We start from the raw sequence: 21,424 nt of genomic DNA, 5'->3' as shown, positions 1-21,424 counted from the left end.
GATTTATTGATTCAAACTCTCATGTATTTCTAAACAAATTATGTATAATACAAAAGCAATAATTTATATTTTATGCTAATAGTTATATTTAGGATGAATACAGCATTCGTCAGCTAATCGCATTGTTTTATATTTATATTAATTTTTAAATTAAGATATTGATATTCTAATAGTTTCCATATCATTGCATTGCAGGTCACTACATATATAAAATCTCATTATTATTCGCTGCATAAAAAAAGTCTAAAACTGAAAACATTTCAAATTTTCCAAAATCAAATAGCAATGTCACGAAATACCCCTTTAAATATTACTTGCTTGAAAACTTTATTTGCTTCAAAAATATTCAAATTGAAAGTAACACTTAACATGTTTCAAGCTCTAACAAACAGGCATAGATTTTCAAGACTTGCCATACGTTAATGAGAAGAAACAAAAGCGATTTAAAATATAAAACGTAAAGTTGCCAACAAAAAATGGAAAATAAAAGTAAGAAACAAAACTAGAAAAACCACAGTAGCCGAGAGTGAAAAAAATTGAAAAACAGAACAAGAATAATTAAAGTTGCCGAGAGGGAAAAATGTATTTCCACTTGCTATGGAGAGGTTGCGAAGAACTAATGTCATTAAAAATTGAGTCAGCATTCATATGAATGAAACACGATCCCTGGGCATCAAGATTAGCTGATGTGATTGGGGTGGAAATTATTTTGACATTGTCGAAATTGAATTCATGATCAAGATTCCAACAATGGGCAGCAATTGATGAGATTTCTCGTATTCTTGATAACGAACAAATTTATCGTGTTCCTTATGTCTAAATTTTAAAACACAAGAATGGTCGCTTTTTTTTAAGCGCATGTTACATGTCGACTGTATTAACCATTTGCTTATGGCTGGTACACCGTCTAAACCACATGTGATTTTAAAAATGATATACAGTAAGCAAAGGGCTAATTTCAAGTTTTAAAGGACATTTGCTAGGAACCAATGCTTTCAGAAGTCATGAATTATTTTGAAAGGATTTAAGTACATGTTAAGAGAATATATCATTTTTATCTCCATTTTTAAGCGAATGAAGTTTTTAATCAATATATTACTGCTTAATTTTTTTGGAACTGTCCATTTAATACCTCTTTCAATACTTCATTATTTTCTATAAATGTACAATTTCAATGCTTATAATCAGGGCTTCTCTTTCGCATTTGATTTTGCAGTAATTTAAAACCCTAGAATTGAGTCAAGACCCACCAGTAAACAAACAGAATTTGAAAAATAAATAGATATCTTGATATTTCTTATTTTTTGTAATGATGATTTGGAGAATGTATTGAACAATTAACATTTAAAAAAATATGGAATTTATGTAAGCTCAAAGAAAACGTAGATACATAAATTTTCATTAGTGTAATTTTCTAAACATAAATTATCTTTTGTTTTGCACAAATCAAAATAATTTTTTAAACTATAAACAAATTTAAACTATATATGTAATTTTACATAGAATATGAAATTACCATCCGCAATAAATGAACCAGAACGGTTACATTATACGATTACATTAACGTATTGGGTAATTACACTTTTATGAGCGGGATGATCAGACAGGCTAATAACTAAATATAAATGTATGCATCGCAGAGAGGTTTTACCAAATTCCTAAGGGAGATGATCAATTCTCGGAAGATGTTGAAATAATAACTCTGCTTGGGTAATTCCCCTAAAGAAAGTGACTTGATGAAATCCCCAAATCGTTTCAATAAGGCGATAAAATAATATTGCTTAGATGTTACTGCTAATGCAACTAATCGGTTAAGATTAATAATTGCAGGTTGTTATTAATAAAAGCCATTGAAATCAGTTAAAATGAATAATCTAACAGAATTTATCACATTAAACGGTCATTATTAATAATTACTAATGAAGTTTGGTCAATTTTCAATTCATTTGACTCAAGGATTTCCAATGCATATGAGTAATGGTAACTTCTCGCTCAAACACCCTACTAGACAATACCAGTTGTTTGATAACTTAGGATGCAGAAGCCCGCACTCAGTCATTTGTCGTGCGAATACTTTTTGCTAGAAAGTTTTGATTCTTTTAACGTTTTTTAAGGTACTTTATACTGATGTGTGATTTAATTTACACTTTATAAAACACTGATGTGTGTTTTTTAAAGGTAAAGTGCCCCAGGCAAATGTATACCAATCAGTAGCACTTAATCTTAAAAAAAAAAAAAAAAACACCAGTGTAGGGTATAATAGAAAACTGTGAACAGGGCAGTGGCATTTAATCTAAAGAAACATCAGTGTTGGGTATACCGGGCGTTGGCATTCGCTTTCCTTGATTTATCTGATTATTAAAAGAAATAAACAGCTATTATAATCAATAGCCACATTCTGTACACTAAAATTTTCCTTCATCTTGTGTAACGATATTAAAGTTTATTTACTCAAGATTTCAAAAATTATCCTTCATCAATCTATATAGTAATTTACAAAAAATAAATAAAGTCTTAAAGCTATTATTTTATATTGAAACCTAAGTAAAAATCAGTATGCTTATTTAATCTTTTATTTATTTCATCTTTTGTTTATTTCATCTTTTGTATATTTCATCTCTTCACTAAAACTGTCTTGGGATTTGATAAAATAATTTACTTTCTTTAGGGAAATCACCCAACAGTGTTGATATTTTATTATTGATCCTTAAGGATTTGATTAAATTTTTGTTTTCCTCATTTTTCTGTGATATATTCAACTCAAGTTTAATTTCGTAAATGTGATTAAACCTATTTCTTTTTTGCATTCATAGTTGGTATAATGATATTTCAAGCCAAAACAGATTTCATTACTAAATGTTCTTTTAATTAAATTATAAATTAATTTCAATATATGGGATATCTAAAGTATTCCTTTTATGAAATTGATAACGCGCCTTCTTAGTTAAAATTGCTACTGAAAAACCAACAAAAAAAGTCGTGATATCAAGCTAAATTAAACACTGTTTATTATGAAAAAATAAGTGTTAGAAATATTAAACGTCGAATGCAATTTCCGGGACGAATTCGTAACAAATCGGACATTTTAGTAGTTTAATTGAATCACACATTATCAGAAAGTAAAGAAGTGCATAAGAAATAAACAAAGGTATGTTTTATAACGTAATTTTTTATTCTTTACTCAGTTCTTAGCAAAAAAAAATGTAATTAAAAATGAAAAAAATGTTCTGCGAATGGTTTTAAACACGAAATTAGAAAGTGAATACACACCAATAACAACGAAAAATTTTCCATAAATATAAGGCAACTTCTTTCATAAAATTTAGTTAAAGATTAATTTTTTATGCATAATTATTTAAGAGCTGGGGTGACTTACAAAAAGCACTACTTTTTACCAATTCATATGTATTGTAGATATTGATGTTAGTAATTGATTGATATTAATAGTTTTACGTGGATAAGTTTCATCATTTATAAGATATCGTGACTTAAAAATAAAGAGTTCATTTTTGCAATGTATTAAAACTGGCTTAATATTTTTCTGACGTGTATAGAAATATAACAGTAATTTTACACGAGAGTTATAAATAAGTAAGAGATAGTTTTTTTAAAAAATATTATTAAGCTTGATATTATTTTTATGATTATATAATTGATGCAATTTTGAGATAATAGCATAAAATATTTAACGGATTATTATATATTTCCGTTAATATCCCACGTAGAGTTTATGTAAAGAACAATTGATTTTAATAGTATGGCGTCGATCAAGAAAAATTAAGAATTTATAGAATACGTACAAATTTTAAAGTGATAGATATGGCATTCATATGCACAAGAGTGTTTCTAATCTTGCTTTTTAAGGTGCTACGATGAATTGATAAACATATTTTTTTTTACAAAAAATTCTCACAAACAATGAAAGAAAACGTTTTTTTTTTTCCTACAAGAAACGCAGTGTAGTAATAAATAAATCGGCCAGTGAGGATTGTTTTAGAACATTCATAACTTTCTCAGAAAATGTATACGTCCTGCCTTAAATTTAAAAAGAAAGAAAATTATTTTCAGCGTTTAGTCACATTAATTAATGATCATTTCTATCTACGCTAATCATAGATTTCTAAAATTATGACCCTCAACAATGTTGACAACTTCCTGAGAGGCTCTTATGATCGCTTTGCAATCTATAAGTAAAAGTGTAAGTTACAGGATGAGTTTCGCAAACTTGAAAGATAGTAACAGATATAATTTTATCGTTACGTCAAATTTATAACAAATATAATTATTCCTTTCAAAATGTATATAATTCATTTCCTATCCCGCAGAATGTATTAATAAAGCTTTGGTGATTGGAGAGAGTTGATATTAAGTAAAACTTATTTTATTTAAAAAGCTTTATATTTACTTCAAATTAATTTGAATTAGGTCTGAGAGGCAGCATAAATATTTAATTTTATAAAATTAGTTAATCTAACCTTTAAGCTAGCATTTATGAACTTAGTGTATGTTCTAGTGTGGTAAAGATGGCTATCAATAAATGTTTCACATATCATGAGGTTTATTCTAGTTTTTAATAATTTATTAATTAAGCATATAAAATATGAGCTAAAAAATACAATAACACAAAACTTACATTATTGACAGCATATAATTGCGAAAAAAAATGTCTGTTCCTCTGTGCAAATATTCCCTAACAGTAAAACCTCATAAAACTCATCACCCACATTTTGTTGGGCCAATTTTAAATAATTTTATACATAATTATAATTTTATACAAATAGTAGAATTAATAGATCAATGATTCAAATAGTTCTTCTATTATATTATCAAATTAATTAATGCATAAGTTTATCTAAATTAATCAATGACTACACTGATAAAAAAAATAGGGTTAAAACTATCAGAATATGGTAAATTTTGTGTTTTTGGCTCGATAGGAACACTGAAGAGCTCAGTAATTTTTACCAAAGCCAATTTTTGCGAAAATTAACATTAAAACGGGTTTTACAATATAAGATAAAATTTGGTAAATGTGGTGAAATTTTGTTATTATTTTCCAATGATACTTTAGAGCATGGCATAAAAACCATCTCTTCTGTTAAATTTACTTTTAAGTTTTGTATTTATTATAAAATTTGTGGTATAAATAACTATAATTGTGATAACCATAATTTCCGGTAAACCGTTACACGGAGCTGAAAAATGAGCGAAAAAATTATTAAATTAATGATTTAAATACAGTTTGGTTTTTATTAATCAGAATTATGTTTTATTTCATACCAGAAATGTCAAAGCCATACAGTACGACAATTTGCATCAAATTTTTTTTCTCCGTGTACTAAAATAGTTAATGTATTATATTATATTGTATTATATTATATTATATTTTATTATATTATATTATATTATATTATATTATATTATATTATATTATATTATATTATATTATATTATATTATATTATATTGTATTATATTATATTATATTATATTATATTATATTATATTATATTATATGAGTCAGTCATTAGTTTTATAATAATTTATGACAGTTTACTGTACTTAATCAAAGATAGATTGCTTTGATGTAAAGAAAGAAAGAAAAAGAAAACTTCAATAGTAAAAGTTGGTGATTCTCTTTGCCACGTTTGTTTTACAATATTCAAACAATTATGAGAAAAATATTAAAACTAATTAATTTTCAAACTAGGATTTTTAAAAAAATACATCTGATTGAGCAGAATTTAAAAGTCAAGTTAAATTTCTTCCTCAGTGGAAAAAAAATTAAAAGTTAATTATAGGTTTAAAAGAAACGACGAACTTTAAGACAGAAATTTGTATTTATTAACTAGCCTTAAATGCTTTATAAGTAGATTTTTTTCCAAGACATTATAAATATGCACTATATCTGACAAACACAGATGTGCTGAATATTTTTAATTAATCAAAAAAAATTCTGACAAAAATCATTTTAGGTCAGTTTTTAAAGCATTTTTTCTCTTATTTTTGAACACTCTTATAATAAATTAAAATACTAATTTAACTAAAAGTGGGTTTTGAAGTGTAATTTTACATGTTCTGAAAGAATATCATGTGAAAACTTAAACCAAAGTTCTGAAAATTTCAGACTATTTCTTGTAGTTATAATATGGCAAGGTAAAGAAAATGTTTTATGATCATTTTACACTATATCTGACTTTATATACTGATTGATTAAACTACGTTATTATACTTACTTATTATGCATTATTAAGGATATATACATTACTATACCTTTAAATTCTGGATCTTACATAGTGTCAAGAAGACTAGGTCAAAGTTAAAAATGCAGTCTTTTTATCTCATGGAATCGTTAATTCCTTTTTGAAAATCACATGCTTTCTTGGTCTTAAAAGTTTTTAATAAACGAAAAAAGAACTTTCAAACATTATTCGGCACTAAGAAACAAAGTTAAAGCATTATTGAATGCTACAAGGCATACTTTTCTGACTTTTCGCTCCACAAGAATAGCCACCTTATTCACCATACTTGAATACAATCAACTTTCCCACTTGATCCTTCTTGGAGGAGCAAGTTTATGCTAAGCCTCATTAGAGTTTCGTTTCTTAAGAAATTTCGCTTCTTGCTCGAGGAATAGGACAGAATATCAGTAGGTGATCGACGATGCATAGCAGAACATTTTGCGGCACTGTTACAGCTGTGCGTTGCGGGAAAGCATGATTGCTTTGAATATTTGTAAATATGATATTAATATTTTTATGTTTATTTGAAAGTTTGCAGACGATATTTTAATAAGCTAAAATTATAATCTATATGTGTTCAAACGATTTTTTTCAACACTGTATCAGATGGGCCATTTTGAATGTTGTGAAAATTCCATTGCGTGGGTGCGCAATTTAATAAACATTATGTAATGGTAAGTTTTTATATTAATTTAAAAAAAACAAATTCAACCGATTTAACTACGTTCCATCTAAAATTTCACTTCCTTGAAGATATGTATCTTTCAACAACAAAGTAATTGAATTTGCATATGAGACATTCAAACATTATCAAATCCTTCATTCTAGATCAACTTTCTCCCACGAAAAATAATCACATTTTATCACTATTTATCGGAAGGATTTACGATTTAAAAACTAGGTGAAATGTATTGAATTTCAAAATGGAAACATCATATCAGATGAAGAAGTTATTGAATTTTTTAAAATATTTTTTTATTGGCCTTACCATGATACAAATTAAAACATATTTTTACATAAAAACGTATATTTTTAAACTATTTACAAACATTTAGAAAAAATACAACTGTCCAATTTTCTATTGCCCTAAAAGAGCAAAGTTATTTTCTTTAGCAATTTATTTTTAATAAAGTATTATTCTTTATGCATTAATTTTAATACATTTCTGTATTTATTTAAATTTTACATAAAAATAAAAATTATCTACATGAAATTATTGAAAAGGCTGTATCATTAAGTGATTTAATTATAAATGGAATTTAATTAAGAAATATGAAACTAAAAATTTTAATTAATTTTTAAAACTTTCACTTCATAAAATAAAAATACTGACAATCAAGAATTCGTGAACTTGCTTTTTAAATGGTGATTATTTTCTAAACATCGTTGTCTTATTTACTTAAACTATTTTTTTAAAAAAAATCTTTTTTTTATTAGAGCAAATTATAATAAAAATTATTTCAATTTCAAAAATTTTCAATGGTTTTTTAAATGCTAGTGAAATTTTTAAGAAGAAGAAATGTTTTAGCCTTTTTCTGCACGGAAAATAAACAGTTGAACATCTCATGATTTAGAATCTGTTTTTCGTCTAATGTAATTTTTAAAAGATAAGGAAACATAAAATTTCAATGTCAAAGTTCTTTTTACGATTTTTTTTTCTATTTTAAGCTTAGAAACATGCATTTTATTGTGTCACATGAAATCTTTGCTTTAGGACAAACTGTAAGAATAGTTATATCCGTGGGTAAAAAAATACGTATTTTATGAACGTATTAAACTACGGGATATTTTCTCCTTCTCTTTAATAAATTATTTTAACATTAGTATGACAACATTCTACGTTTCTTCTAAAAACACTTCTAGAACAATTGTATAACTAGTAATACAAAAGAAAATAATTTTAAAGAATGCTAAAGTAAATTAAAATTATTTTTGCCTTAAATTAAATTATTTCTAAGAGAATTTTTTCCCCTTATTTCTTTAAATACAACAAGCAACAAATTTCTGAAATAAAATTTATATTTACACATTTATAGAAGAAAATCGTTTTACAAAGTTAAGTTTGCAGAGGAATTTCTAATTAACCCGTTCTTTCGTAATTAAATAATATAAAACATTGCATTACTTATCCCATAACTAATGCTAATTAATATGCCATAATTAAGAGTTTTTAAAAAAATGAGTTGACATTTTGCTAGACTATTAAAGTATAATAATAGTTCTGATAACACTATACTTTTAAATCTACACTACCAAAAAATATGGTCAAAACTACCAGAATATGATAACAGTTACCATGTTTACCTCTCTGAAAACACTAAAATATTCGATAATTTTGGTAAATTTGATTATTTTATCATAATACCTTATATCATGGTACAAAAACCATTCATTCGGTAAAATTTTTCTTTTTTATTATTGTATTCTTTACTAAATGAGTGGTAATAAAGACTATAATTTTGAAAGCCAGAATTTTCGGTTGACCGTTACCATAAGAACGGAAAAATTAACAATAAAATAGTTTAAATAGTGCACATTTTGGTTTTATTAATTAGATTTAAGTTTCTTTTAAACTAGAATTATTATTATCATGCAGTGCGGTTATTTTACCAGAATTTTTTCTCCATGTATGATTAAAATGTTGTAAATCAATCTTTTTAGTGTTTCATTAGTTTTTTTATGTATTGAATATTGTTTTAGCATCTAAGGACTTTCATGCCATAAAATAAAACCGTAATTAAATTACATAAAAGAGAATTTGACAGCCGTGCATTTTGGAATAAATTAAACATTGTAAGGCAGAAAGGCTAATGAACAACAAATTTATATTCAATAAATCATTTGACTTGTATGTTATTTATTCAGTTTTCGTTAAATTATTTGTTATTATTAATTTCTTACACTTATTCATTTGTAGTTCATAGGATAGTTGGTTTATGGTTTTTCATAAGATAATAAAACGTCAGTTATAAGAAATAATACACAACGTGTTAATAGAAAAATTAAATCAGTTCAAGTAGTGGTAATGGTATGATCGATATTTTTTCAAAAAGAGCATTTTTTTCTTTGATAACTTTTATAAGTTAATTTTACTTATCAATCTAACTTAATTTTGCTATTCTGCAATAAAGTTCATCACAATCTAAAGTCACATTATTATTTTTACTTTGCCAGTATTACTTTGTTGCAATACTGGTCTTTTGCCAAAATGCAAGTCGAAGCCAAAATACAAAATATTTAGCGTTTTATTTGTTTCAAAGTTGTACAAAGAGTTGTAAAATAAATAACCTCCATATTTAAATTACATATAAATATGTAAACAAGTAAACCCAATGTCATAATAACAATGATTCAGAGTTAACAGTAAAATAGTTAAAAATTTACGTAATTTACATTTATTTATAAATACAAAATTACTTCAAAGATGCAAATCCCTAACATTTACAAATTTTTTTAAATTGAAAACATTAACTCAGGCTTTTTAAAACATTTTATGACTTTATGTGAATGAAAGATAAAATGAAGACAATTTGAAAGTGTTTTGACCTTAAAAACAATGTAATCAACAAAAGAAACAGTTGCAACATTTGTCAGATACAAAAAAAGACGTCTAAAATTCCGAACTGTCAACTTGGAATCAGGGGAAGAATAGTAATTACATTTTAACTTTGTCCTTTGATTAGCGGTATACAAGGAGAATTTCATTTCACTTACTTCTTGAAAGATAGAATGTCTTTTCTTACTCATTATTCAGCCGTTCGCGCAATAAACGGAAGAAATTGTTTTATGCAAATTAACATTCATCACAAAATAAATCATATGATAAATGAAAAGTTATTCAAAAAATAAGAGACGTTCGAAAATATGCGGAGATTATACACTGAAAAAAAAACTGTAGTCAAAACTACCAGAATATGGTAAAATTCATCATATTTCTGGCTTTATGGAAGCGTTTTATCGAAGCGTTTTGGTAAAATTAATTATAAAATATTGTTTTATGATTTGTTAATCGAGACAAAATGTGGCCATTTTATTATACTTTAGAGCAGGACATAAAAACCATTTATTCTGTTAATTATACTCTTCTATTTTGTATTTTTTACTTGTGGGGCAAGAACTATAATTTTAAAAATCATAATTTCCAGTTAACTGTTACCATATGAGCGGAAAAATTACCAAATGAATGACTTTTTTTTAATCAAAAATTTCTTTTCCATGCAGTGAGGTAATTTTAACTGAATTTTTTCTCCTTGTAGTTTCCATCAGTTAAAGAGATTCAAAAATATAGAATAATATCTGATTCTGCAATATTTTTTTTAAACAGTTTTACATTCCTTAAAAATCCTAACATTTCGGAACTCCAAATTTTCTATTACATTTTTCTTCTTCTATATTTCTCTGAGCAATTTAGTATTAACAGAATGCTTAATTTATTGTTAATATAAATTGTATGATAGTTTTCTCTAAACAATTTAGTATTAACAAAATGCTAAATTTATTGTTAATATAAATTATACGATAGTTCTAAATTGTTTGCTTATGTGGGACTAAATATAATACTAACATGATACAGAATTATTTATTAAAATAGTTCTATTCTAGATTAATTAATTGTTTCAATACCATGAAATTGGTACATGAAAAATTGGTTAATCTAAGGCAAAACCTTTTAAAATAGTTTTCTATTTAAATATTTTTTGTTAACTGCACCGCAGCTTTATGAAAATTTAGATAGAGTTTCGCGATATTAACTCTTATATAGTTACGCTGTTTGAAACAATTGGAGTGCTTTGATACATCTTAATTTTAAAATTAAAATTAGTACGTTTTAGGAGGAACTACATTGTAGTACTTTTTAGATCATATTACATGATACTCTGGTGCAACTTGAATTGAAACATGGTGTAACTTATTACTGTATTGAAATTAAAAAAAACTTGTTTAATTTTCTGATTGAAGGTACTGACATTGTTTCACGGGCAAATTGTTTTAAGTGACTGAATCTTTTGTGATGAAACAATGTAATAAAGAAATATAGAATACTCTAGAACACTAATTTTAGTAAATAGAAAAACATCTCTTGCCAAAAAGAAAGAATGTTATTATTTGATCCTACTTTGACCTTACACTTGGCCTTACACTGACTGTAGATAATAAGCATTCTTATCCCTTTACAAATTCAATTTTGTTACTTGAAAAATTAAACTGCAAAGAATAAAAAAGAGCAACAAGAACAGAATCTTAGTTTACAAGCTTTCGAAGACAAATTCATTTTTTAATCAATCTCCTTATAATATTGTATAGGACATAAAAATAAACTTTTCGGGTTTATTTTAAGTTTTATTTCATGTGAGAACTAAAATTCAACCGCACTTGGTATTTTTTTAAAATTTTACACTGAATTAGATTCTGTAATTTTAAATAATGATTTTTAAAACAACATAACTCGATAACTTCAAAAAGTTTCAATTGGTTCAGTTTAAAATTTAACATTGTATGTTACTAACGCAGCTTTTATTACACTTACATGTTTTTGACTGAGTTTATTCTTTTTTTATATTAAATGATAAGCTGCTTTTCTAAGGACTTTTTCATTCAATATATATCTCCAATTTATTAAAATAATAAAAAAGAATTCTGCGTGCAAAACAAACTAAATTATTAATAGGCATCCTGTTCGATTTTCAGCTAAAATATAAATCAAATTATAGGTTTTATAAAAAATTGCAGAAGTTCGCAAATGATACTTGGGATATTTAAAAGAAAAAAGAATTTTATCCCGGATTTATTTTTGAACTAATTTTGATGCATTTGGTGCTGTTCTAAGATTGCGTTCGGGGACAAATGCTCTCCTTCTGGCTACGCCACTGATGAAAAATAGTCACAACGAGAAAAATGCAGCATGGTAAAAAATATTGGAATTGTCAAGTGCATAACAATGTAAGGGTGATGAAGAAAGTAAATAATAAACCGAAAAGTTATAACAGAAAAAACTCGCTGCATAATGAATATCATTTAGATACAAAGCTCATCAGCATAAACCTGTCATAATGATACAAATCACTTTCACGTAGGTATCTTTTATTTTTAGAATGAGAATACACCTCGAAAAGACATGGAACAATATACTTTTGTTATCAATTTGTCACTCCAAATAGTCCCGTTGAAATGGGGAATAGGAAGTGTTGCTAGAAAAATATCACTCAAACAACACTAGGAAAGGAAAAAAAAATAGCTTCAAGCGTTAAAAAATACAAATTATAATTAAAAACTAAATTTACGCTTCATGATACGATATGATTTGGGAGAAATATAATTATTTTATTTTTACATGCTTTTTGAAATTTTTAAAAATGCAGATTTCGTATAAATTATTAACAAGATCTATTATACAAGTATCAGGAAAGGAAAAATAAGAGATTTTATTATTCCCTTCATTTAATCATATGAAGTTTCAAGCGTTTAATAAAGAATTACATAACACAAATATTAACCATTTTATGGATAGCAGTTAAATGACTACTGTTAAAAATGAAAATCGTCATTTGCAATAAATTCCATGGGAAGGTTTAAAAAAAAGTATTTAATTATTTTTCGTAAAATTTCGAAATAAATATACGGAAAATAAAATATTTTGAAATATAATAAAAATACTGCCTTCATATAAGCAAGCAATTCTTATTTTTACACTTTTTCCTCAATAATGGAATGCCAACATCTTAAAAATTTATAAATTTGTTTTTAGTGTTTTTATGTATTACTGTTTTAATTTGTGTATCAGTACAACATTTATATTTTAGCTTATTTTTGCTATTGAAAAATTGTTTTAGAACTGAGAATTTTTTTGCTGAAATAGTATTTATTTAAAAATTTCTTTTCTAAATCTTTTGAATGCTTATAGTAAAAAAAACAACATAGTTGTAAATAATAAAATACATTTTTATACTTTTTTGATAAAATATTTTTACAATTATGCTAAATATCTAAAAGTTTTTTGAATCTAAATATTTTTATGAAGTAACACAAGATTACCATAAAATTTTAGAAAAAAGTGAATTTTGAGTGGAAAACATTATAATTATTTTAAAAATAATGTAATAATTTTTACTTACTGCTGATTCTGACGATCTTAAAAAGAATAGGTGCACTAAACAAAAAGTAATTATCCATCTAGAAATCATATTCTCCCCCCTTGCTTAAGGGGACGGATACTTCACCTTTTCCCCCGCGCGTGTTTACTTTTTTGATGTTATCCTCTCAATATTATCCTTATTACTCCTCACGCTCTTGTTGACCCTCAGGAAATCGAATCAGCGCGCCGTTTCAAGACTTCGTTTCACATTTACTTCCGCTGAAAGAAAAGAGTGCCGCGCAGTAACACCTCTTCAATTCGTAGTTTATCCCAGTAATTATTTTTTCACTCAATAACTACCATATTTTTGATACGATTTTTTTTTTTTAAGATTCGAAGATGATTGGAAAATAATTGTTCCCTTTTTAGGAGTGATTCCTTCTCCTTTTTTTTTTTTTTTTAGTTCCGATTTTGAAAGATGGTAGTCACCGCGCCTTGTTACCCTTGACAATTATCAGCAAAAAAAAAAAAAAAATCATAACAGAAATGTAACTTTTATCGTTTTCTTTTTTCAAAATGAGAATATAAATTTTTTTCCAAAGAATAAAGAAAATATTCGAACTTAAATTATACGTAAGGAGATGAATCAAACACAACTTAAATAATATTTATAAAATATAAAGAGAAATATCACGAATTATAAATGTAAAAATCATTTGGTTTTCACATAAACATTTGTTTTTGAAATACTTGTTATATGACAATAAAAAAAACATAAATTTTATATTGTGTGACAAATTATGTTGGCACAATAATTATGATTACAAACTTGACAATTTTCCTTATGAACAAAGCGTTCAGAGTAAAAGGATTAGTGAAGCTTTTATCTATGCATTAGTTTTTGCATAATTCAGAAATTTGCATATATTATGAAATGTTAAAAAGAAAAAAATATTAAAATGCTATTAGCTTTTTGTCAAATATTTTTACATAAGTTTTGTACAGTTTCGAGGCAAAGCAGAAAGTAGAAGTACGTCAATTGAGTTTCGTATTGAGTGCTGCTATCAAGATTACATACCTGCTATCCCCGTATTAACAACTATTAAAAGTAAATTTCATAAATTGAGTTACAAATTTCAGAAAAATTAAGAAAAATGAGATTATTAGAAAAATGAGAGAAAGTATAAATTATTCTACGAATTTAATGATTTTAAATGCATAAATTTCTAAACTGAAGGCAACCTACATTAAATTTTGAAAACCTTTTAGTAGTGTTTAAATTACAATTTTAACACTAGTGAAAAAAAATTTAATCTAAAAAACTTTCTTCAAAATACTAATCGCTAAAGCAGAAAAATGATGGTCTCACGTACTATTGGAACCCTCCAGATGATTTCAAAAGTACATGAAACCACCATTTTTTAAAACCATCTAATTTCTATAAAAAAATTTGACTTATAGTTAATATATTTTTTTTGTACATGCTATACACTTAGTATATTTTATGATTTGTTAAACTATAAAACCAGCTCAAAACATTTTTAACTTTTTGAATCTACTTAGTGCATTAAACTGGCAGGAGATTTGCAAAAAATGACAGTTTTGTTTCTGTGTATTAGCTCGCTAGGATAGCCAATAGGTGCACCTGTGCTCCTTTCATAACATTATTCCTTGTTATGAAAATAACATATTTTATTCCATTTATTGTTTATATTTACCATATTTCTTAGAATTAAAAAAAGTTTAAAGTAGTTACCTCTCTTTCAATAAATCTAGTATTATCAATTGAATACTTTCTGGTATCCTCACGCAGACTATTAAAGATATTAGGTGAGAAATTTTTATGTGGAAAAGAATTTAATGAGATTGTTTATTTTGTTTTGCTAGTTTTCATAAACGGAGAAAACCTAAATGTTTTGAGGGAGTACGAGAATTGTACTTTCATATGTAATATTAATCATACAGTTTAATAACTTTGCTCGTGTTTTGTGTAAATATGAAGGATTGTTAACTTATTCGAAGAAAAGGACATAATATCCATTTACATACTGTTCTAAGTTTCATAAATTTTCTAATGTTTAGATACATTTTTATTTACATTAGAAAAAAATTTGATTACAAATTTCGTGCAGCTTTTTTTTAAAATTTCATAAATTATTGAGAAATATAGAAATAATAATTACTGTGAAATATAATTTGATTTATAAAATTGAAAAAAGCTATGCACAATCTATTCAAATATTACGATATTTGAATAAAAATTGGTCTTAAGGTTAGTTTGAAAGATACGAAATTTGAAATCTTTAAAACTGAATTTGTTTGAGATAGAAATTTGAAAATAATTAAGCATATAATAATTCTGATTTAAAAATCATTGAAGCGATCTATTTAATTAATTTCAAACAACGAAATGGCATTATATTTCTTGTCTATCAGGCATTTTTTTCAAAGTACATATTATGCATTTACGACAATGTTCAATGTTTAGTCATTCAAATATTAAAACTTCCAGTCTAGACATCTAGTAGTCATTGCCGTGAGTACAAATCCAGACAGTGCTAATACATATAATTTATCTATTGTAATTATCTTAAATTCTTTAATAAATTAACTATAAATTAATGCATTCATAAAAATTAATATTTTTCCTGAGAAAAAATAAAACAATGGAAGAGTTTCATTCTTATAAAAGTTAATGATATTTTTATGATTAATAGTTTGCAGTTATCAAACAGTCTGCAGTTATTATAGCAGTTATGATCGATAGTTGCAGCATGAAATTTTTTTTTGTTGAAGAAATGAATATTTAATTAAAAAATATTAATATCAGAAAGGAAAGTATTTCCGATACTGTAGATATTAGTTTAGATATTCGGATAAAGGGAAACTCATAACTCTTCAACATTAAATGAAAAGTGATAAAATTTTATAAGCATTGATATGGAATAGTGCATTATAAATTGAACACTCAACAATATGACAAACACATGGCAAATTATAATTATAAATCAGGAAATAAAATTCAAACTTCAGAAGACTTTAGAATGAGTTAGATTAGTTCAAATGAGATAAAATTTGAACTCCAGCTATTAGAAACGATGCACTTGACATTTACTAAATAAAAAAAATTAAGTACAAAAACTTACCGATAGAGGGCGTTATAAATGAAATTAATGTAAATGGAATTAATATGCGTATATTACAAGCCTATTGCGTCATTTGCGCTACTGCACTTTTCAACCAGCCATTTTCTATGGATGTAAGCCTATTAGCATGAGTATGCTACTCTTATACACTTAATCTTTGAAGTAAAATCACTACTACTAAAATTGTTCCATTAGAACCAACAGTACTCCTGCGCCACAGTGGAAAATAAGGTTCTGTGATTAAATATTGTTGAATGTGGAGGGATCATATCGAACAATTTTGGTACTACTTTTTTCAATAATAATATTTAGAGCCGCGATGACTCAGGGGATAGAGCGTTCGTCTTCCAATGAGGCGAACCGGGTTCGAATCCCAGTCGATACGAATTCCGCATCTGGCTTGCACTTACCACAGTGCTGCCGTGAAACATCCTCAGTGCTAGACGGATCATGGGTTAGAGTCCCCTTGCCATCTGGCTAACCGTGGGATGTTCTCGCGGTCTTTCTTTCCGTGCAACGCAAATGCTGGTTACCTCTGTCAAAAAATCCTCCACGAAGGCAAATTTCTCCCAATACTCGATCCAGGAGTTCCCTTGTCTTCTGGATTGGGTTCAAAATTACAAGGCTACGGAGTTGGACATTAGTAGTCGTATACCCATAAAATTAGGTCGGCTGTTCAACGACGGTTATAAAAAAATAATATTTAGCATTTAAAAAGCATTTTAAATGTGTTCATAAATATTACAGCGTCAATAATCAGCATATTTTTTAAACTGAACTTTTTTTTTATTTTAGAAGACTCGATTGCATCATTGGAATTATCTGTAGTTAAAATTTTGTCTCCTCTTGACTTATAGAACACCTTTTTGAGACTTTTGAATTGTAAAACCATTTCCAGTTTACCCTGTTTGTTGCGCATCAATCAATATTTTCACAAAGTGGTCGTAACGGCAGCTTTTGAATCTTAATTTTTATAATTTTGTTGATACAGGCAGATAGTGTTACTATATAGATTATTAGGTTCTATCACTATCAGTGGTATAAAATTTTAAATGGTGATAGTACATGATGATGCACATGATTTTTTAATAGAACATGGGGTAACAAACTTGTGAATTAAGCACTAGTAAATTAGATTACTAGTAAATTAGATCGGACAAATTGTACAGATTTTTTACTGAAAAGGCAAATTTCAAAATTTTGAATAAACAATACTTCGAATAATTACCATGAGATAACAATATAAGAAACAAAGATAATAATATAAGAAGCAAACAAACTAACTTATAAATAAAATATGAAATTTTAATTTGCTATATTATAAGAACGTTTTAAGGGAGTTATTTCAAATTTCGTTTTTAAGCACATTTTTTTTATATTGCAATTACATAATTTTAATTTACATAACTTGTAATTTATTAATTTTGAGCAGTACATTTCACCCCATGTTTGTGTGTGCAGTTTTTTTTAATTTGCCCTGAATATATTTAGATACTTTATAACCATCACATACATTCTCTGAATATTTTTCATTGCCCAAAAGAACCGTTGGAATTTATATAAGATCTCTAACGATTATATTAAATTAAATAGAAGCGAAGAAAACATTATTGAAACTTTACAGTGGATAGTTACTATAGATTCCACTCACAGAAAAAAGGGGAAGGAAAAACCAAACAAATTCTGAAATCAGAAGGCAGTTATATTAATTTTTATATGTTGCAGTATTTTGGTAGGGGGGAAGCATTAATTATCCCAAGTCATTATGAACTTTATTGATTAGGAATTAAAAAAATTGAAATAATCTGTTTGCTGATGTAAAAATAAATGTGGTTTCCCTCTGCGTAACAGGCGCAACTACCAGATAACCTTTAAATACAAGATGACCAAAATGATACTTCCCTCTAAATAAAAATCCCACCATTTATTCTTTTTGAGATCAAAGGAGAAGATATTTTGAGGGTATGTCACCTGATGTTATTGAGAAAGGGAGAAAAACGAATTGATTTGGTATTATGTTATAAACCTGACAATGGTGCGAAATATTTTGTGATTTTTATCAGAAATAAATCTCTTCTTTTCGAATATGTATAATCTATCTTTTTTTATTCATGTTAAGGGTTTCCCTCTCTGCTAAAAGTATTAGGAGAAAAGTCATTTATCAAGAATTGTGTACAAATATTTTAGAGAAAAGTTCAACTAACAACGAGCTGTTTTTGAGGGATTGCATTTAATTTATTTTGGATATAATTCGCGTAATTATACGTAACATATCATAAATTGTTTTGCATTTTAAGGCAAATGAAGTATCTTACAAAAATATTGATTGGAAAAAAATTGCTTTTAAGAAGTATTTACAAATGTTTATGAACATACCAAGTATACTTTTTATTATATTATGCATGATTTAATAACAATACAACAATAAATTAGTTATTACGGCAATTAATAAAATTTTTGTAAATTAAATTATCATAATTTTTATAGATATAATTATTATAATAATTAAATTATTATAATTTTTACCATTGATTTCGTATTTCATACTTGATATATGACTAAATATTTTTCACCTATTATCTAATAAATAATATGTTACTTTGATAAGAATTCGAAACATAAGAATTTGTCTCGACTATACTGGGCTTAGATTGCGAATTTAATTTGCAGATATTACTCATCACTTTTTTAAATGTAATTTTAGGAAACTGCAAAGGCATTATACAACTATTTTGCAACATTTAATCAACCGACTAATAGTCTAGTTTTGTAAATTAGCATTTTTATAGGTTGATAAAGAAAATTTTAATCAGTATACTGTGTTCATAGATATCAGTATTTTAATTGCAAATAATTATTTTCTAACTCTTTAAAATTAAAAAATAATTTCCGAAGCAGAACATGCAAATTATTTTAAACGTAAACATACTATCACTATTTCCTGAAAGTAGTTTTCACATTAATGCATTGAAACTGATTCAACAGTTAAAAAGTAAAATGCACTTTTTTACATTCTTTTTGTTGTGAAAAAATTGATTTATACTTTTTCTTTTATTGGATGAGCTGAAACATAATATCAAAGACTATATTACTAAATTTCTAAAGAGATAAACTTCTCCAGCATGAATCATTCATTCAAACCTTCTTTCGATGAATTTACCTTCCATTATTTTACACTTATTTAATTAAAAGTTATTTTCTGAAAGTATTCTGTTTTCTAAATCTCAATTAACTCTGTTCATTTTCAAAGATAAAAATTGCAATTTTCTGTACAGATTCAAGAACTTGAAGTGAATTACCTTCCAATACTTTACACGTATTTAATTAAACGTAATTTTCTGAAAATATTTTATGTTTTCCAAATCCCAATTAACTCTGTTCATTTTTGAAGATAAAAGTTGTAATTTTCTGTACTGATTCAAGAATTTGAAGTGAATTACCTTCCAATACTTTACACTTATTTAATTAAACGTTATTTTCTGAAAATATTTTATATTTTTTAAATCTCAATGAACTCTGTTCATTTTCGAAGATAAAAATTGTAATTTTCTGTACAGATTCAAGAATTTGAAGTGAATTACCTTCCAATACTTTACACTTATTTAATTAAACGTTATTTTCTGAAAATATTTTATATTTTTTAAATCTCAATGAACTCTGTTCATTTTCGAAGATAAAAATTGTAATTTTCTGTACAGATTCAAGAATTTAGAGTGAATTACCTTCCATTACTTTACACTTATTTAATTGAACATAATTTTTTGAAAATATTCCATGTTTTCTGAATCCCAATTAACTCTGTTCATTTTCGAGGATAGAAATTGTAATTTTCTGTGCAGATTCAAGAATTTGAAGTGAATAATTACCGTTCAGTTTGAATTATTTTTCTTTTAATTTTAAAACCAAGTTAGAGAAAAAAAAAGTTTTTTTCTTCATTTGTTGTATGAAAAATAGTAATTGTCATCTTTTATTATAACGTACTGCCTGGTCACGAAACAAAAATACTTATTGCTTAATTCAATAATAAAAGAAATATTTGAAATGTTTTAAACTATTTTTTATTGAAAGTATTTGCAGGAAATGTTTTTTATTAATTTAATAAAATATTTCAATAATAATTATTTAATTTTAATAATAACTAGGAAAAAGAAGAGCGAAATAAACATAAAATATTAAAAACCGTGAGGACATTGATTAATGTTAAATTAAACATAGTTTTAAATACTAGTAATATCATCATATCATATATATCATAATAGATTGCATTCATTATAATTTTAGTTAAATATTTTATAAGTAATTTGATCCATAAGCATGAGGAAAAAAACGAACATTTAAACATAGTTTTAAATATTTGTAAAATATATTGCAGTTTCTATAATTTTACTAGATTCCTTTGTAAGTTATTTGAGCCATAAACATGTGAACAAAAAAATTATAATTATTTCAATGAGCATCATGAAATAAAAAAGTTGTGAAGATATGCACAAATATTAATTTAAACATATTTTCAAATATTTATTACATATAATGCAGTTTTTACAGTTTCACTAGATTAGTTTTGTAAATAATTTGAACTATAAACAGGAGAGCAAAAAATAACAGTTAATTTAATGAATATCATGAAATGAGCAAGCCCTAAAGGTATTTATAAATGTTAATTTAAACATGATTTTAAATATTTATTCCATGGATTTCAGAACTTAAAATTTTACTAGATTATTTTTATAAGTAATTTAAACCAGGAACATGTGAAAAAATAGGTTATTTATTTTTAAGTTCATAGTTTTCATTAGTCTGTAAATTTTTTTTAAAATCAAATATATCATAAGGACATTTTTTTTGTTCCCACTCAATTTTGAATCCTTCGCATAAAGTGTTAATACGAAAACAATCAATAAAAGTCAGAAAATGGCCAAAATGGTATATTTTTAAGCTATAAATGTAAGCTATGAATAAAAATAA

General features: G+C 25.9%; 1 protein-coding gene across 1 annotated transcript in view; it reads right to left on the bottom strand.

Moving 5' to 3' along the window:
• LOC107441188 (uncharacterized) overlaps positions 1–13,617 on the bottom strand; it is a 69,437-nt gene extending 55,820 nt beyond the window's left edge. Inside the window, exon 1 of the mRNA XM_043051616.3 lies at positions 13,354–13,617. Within this exon, the coding sequence (XP_042907550.2) occupies positions 13,354–13,422 (69 nt within the window). The 5' untranslated portion in view covers positions 13,423–13,617. The remainder of the gene's footprint in view (positions 1–13,353) is intronic.
• Between the last annotated feature and the right edge of the window lie 7,807 nt (positions 13,618–21,424).

The sequence above is a fragment of the Parasteatoda tepidariorum genome, chromosome 1 (genome assembly GCF_982258835.1).
Source record: "Parasteatoda tepidariorum strain Cologne lab strain chromosome 1, Ptep-v5.0, whole genome shotgun sequence".
NCBI classification, from domain to species: domain Eukaryota; kingdom Metazoa; phylum Arthropoda; class Arachnida; order Araneae; family Theridiidae; genus Parasteatoda; species Parasteatoda tepidariorum.
This window is presented reverse-complemented; position numbering and strand designations above follow the sequence as displayed.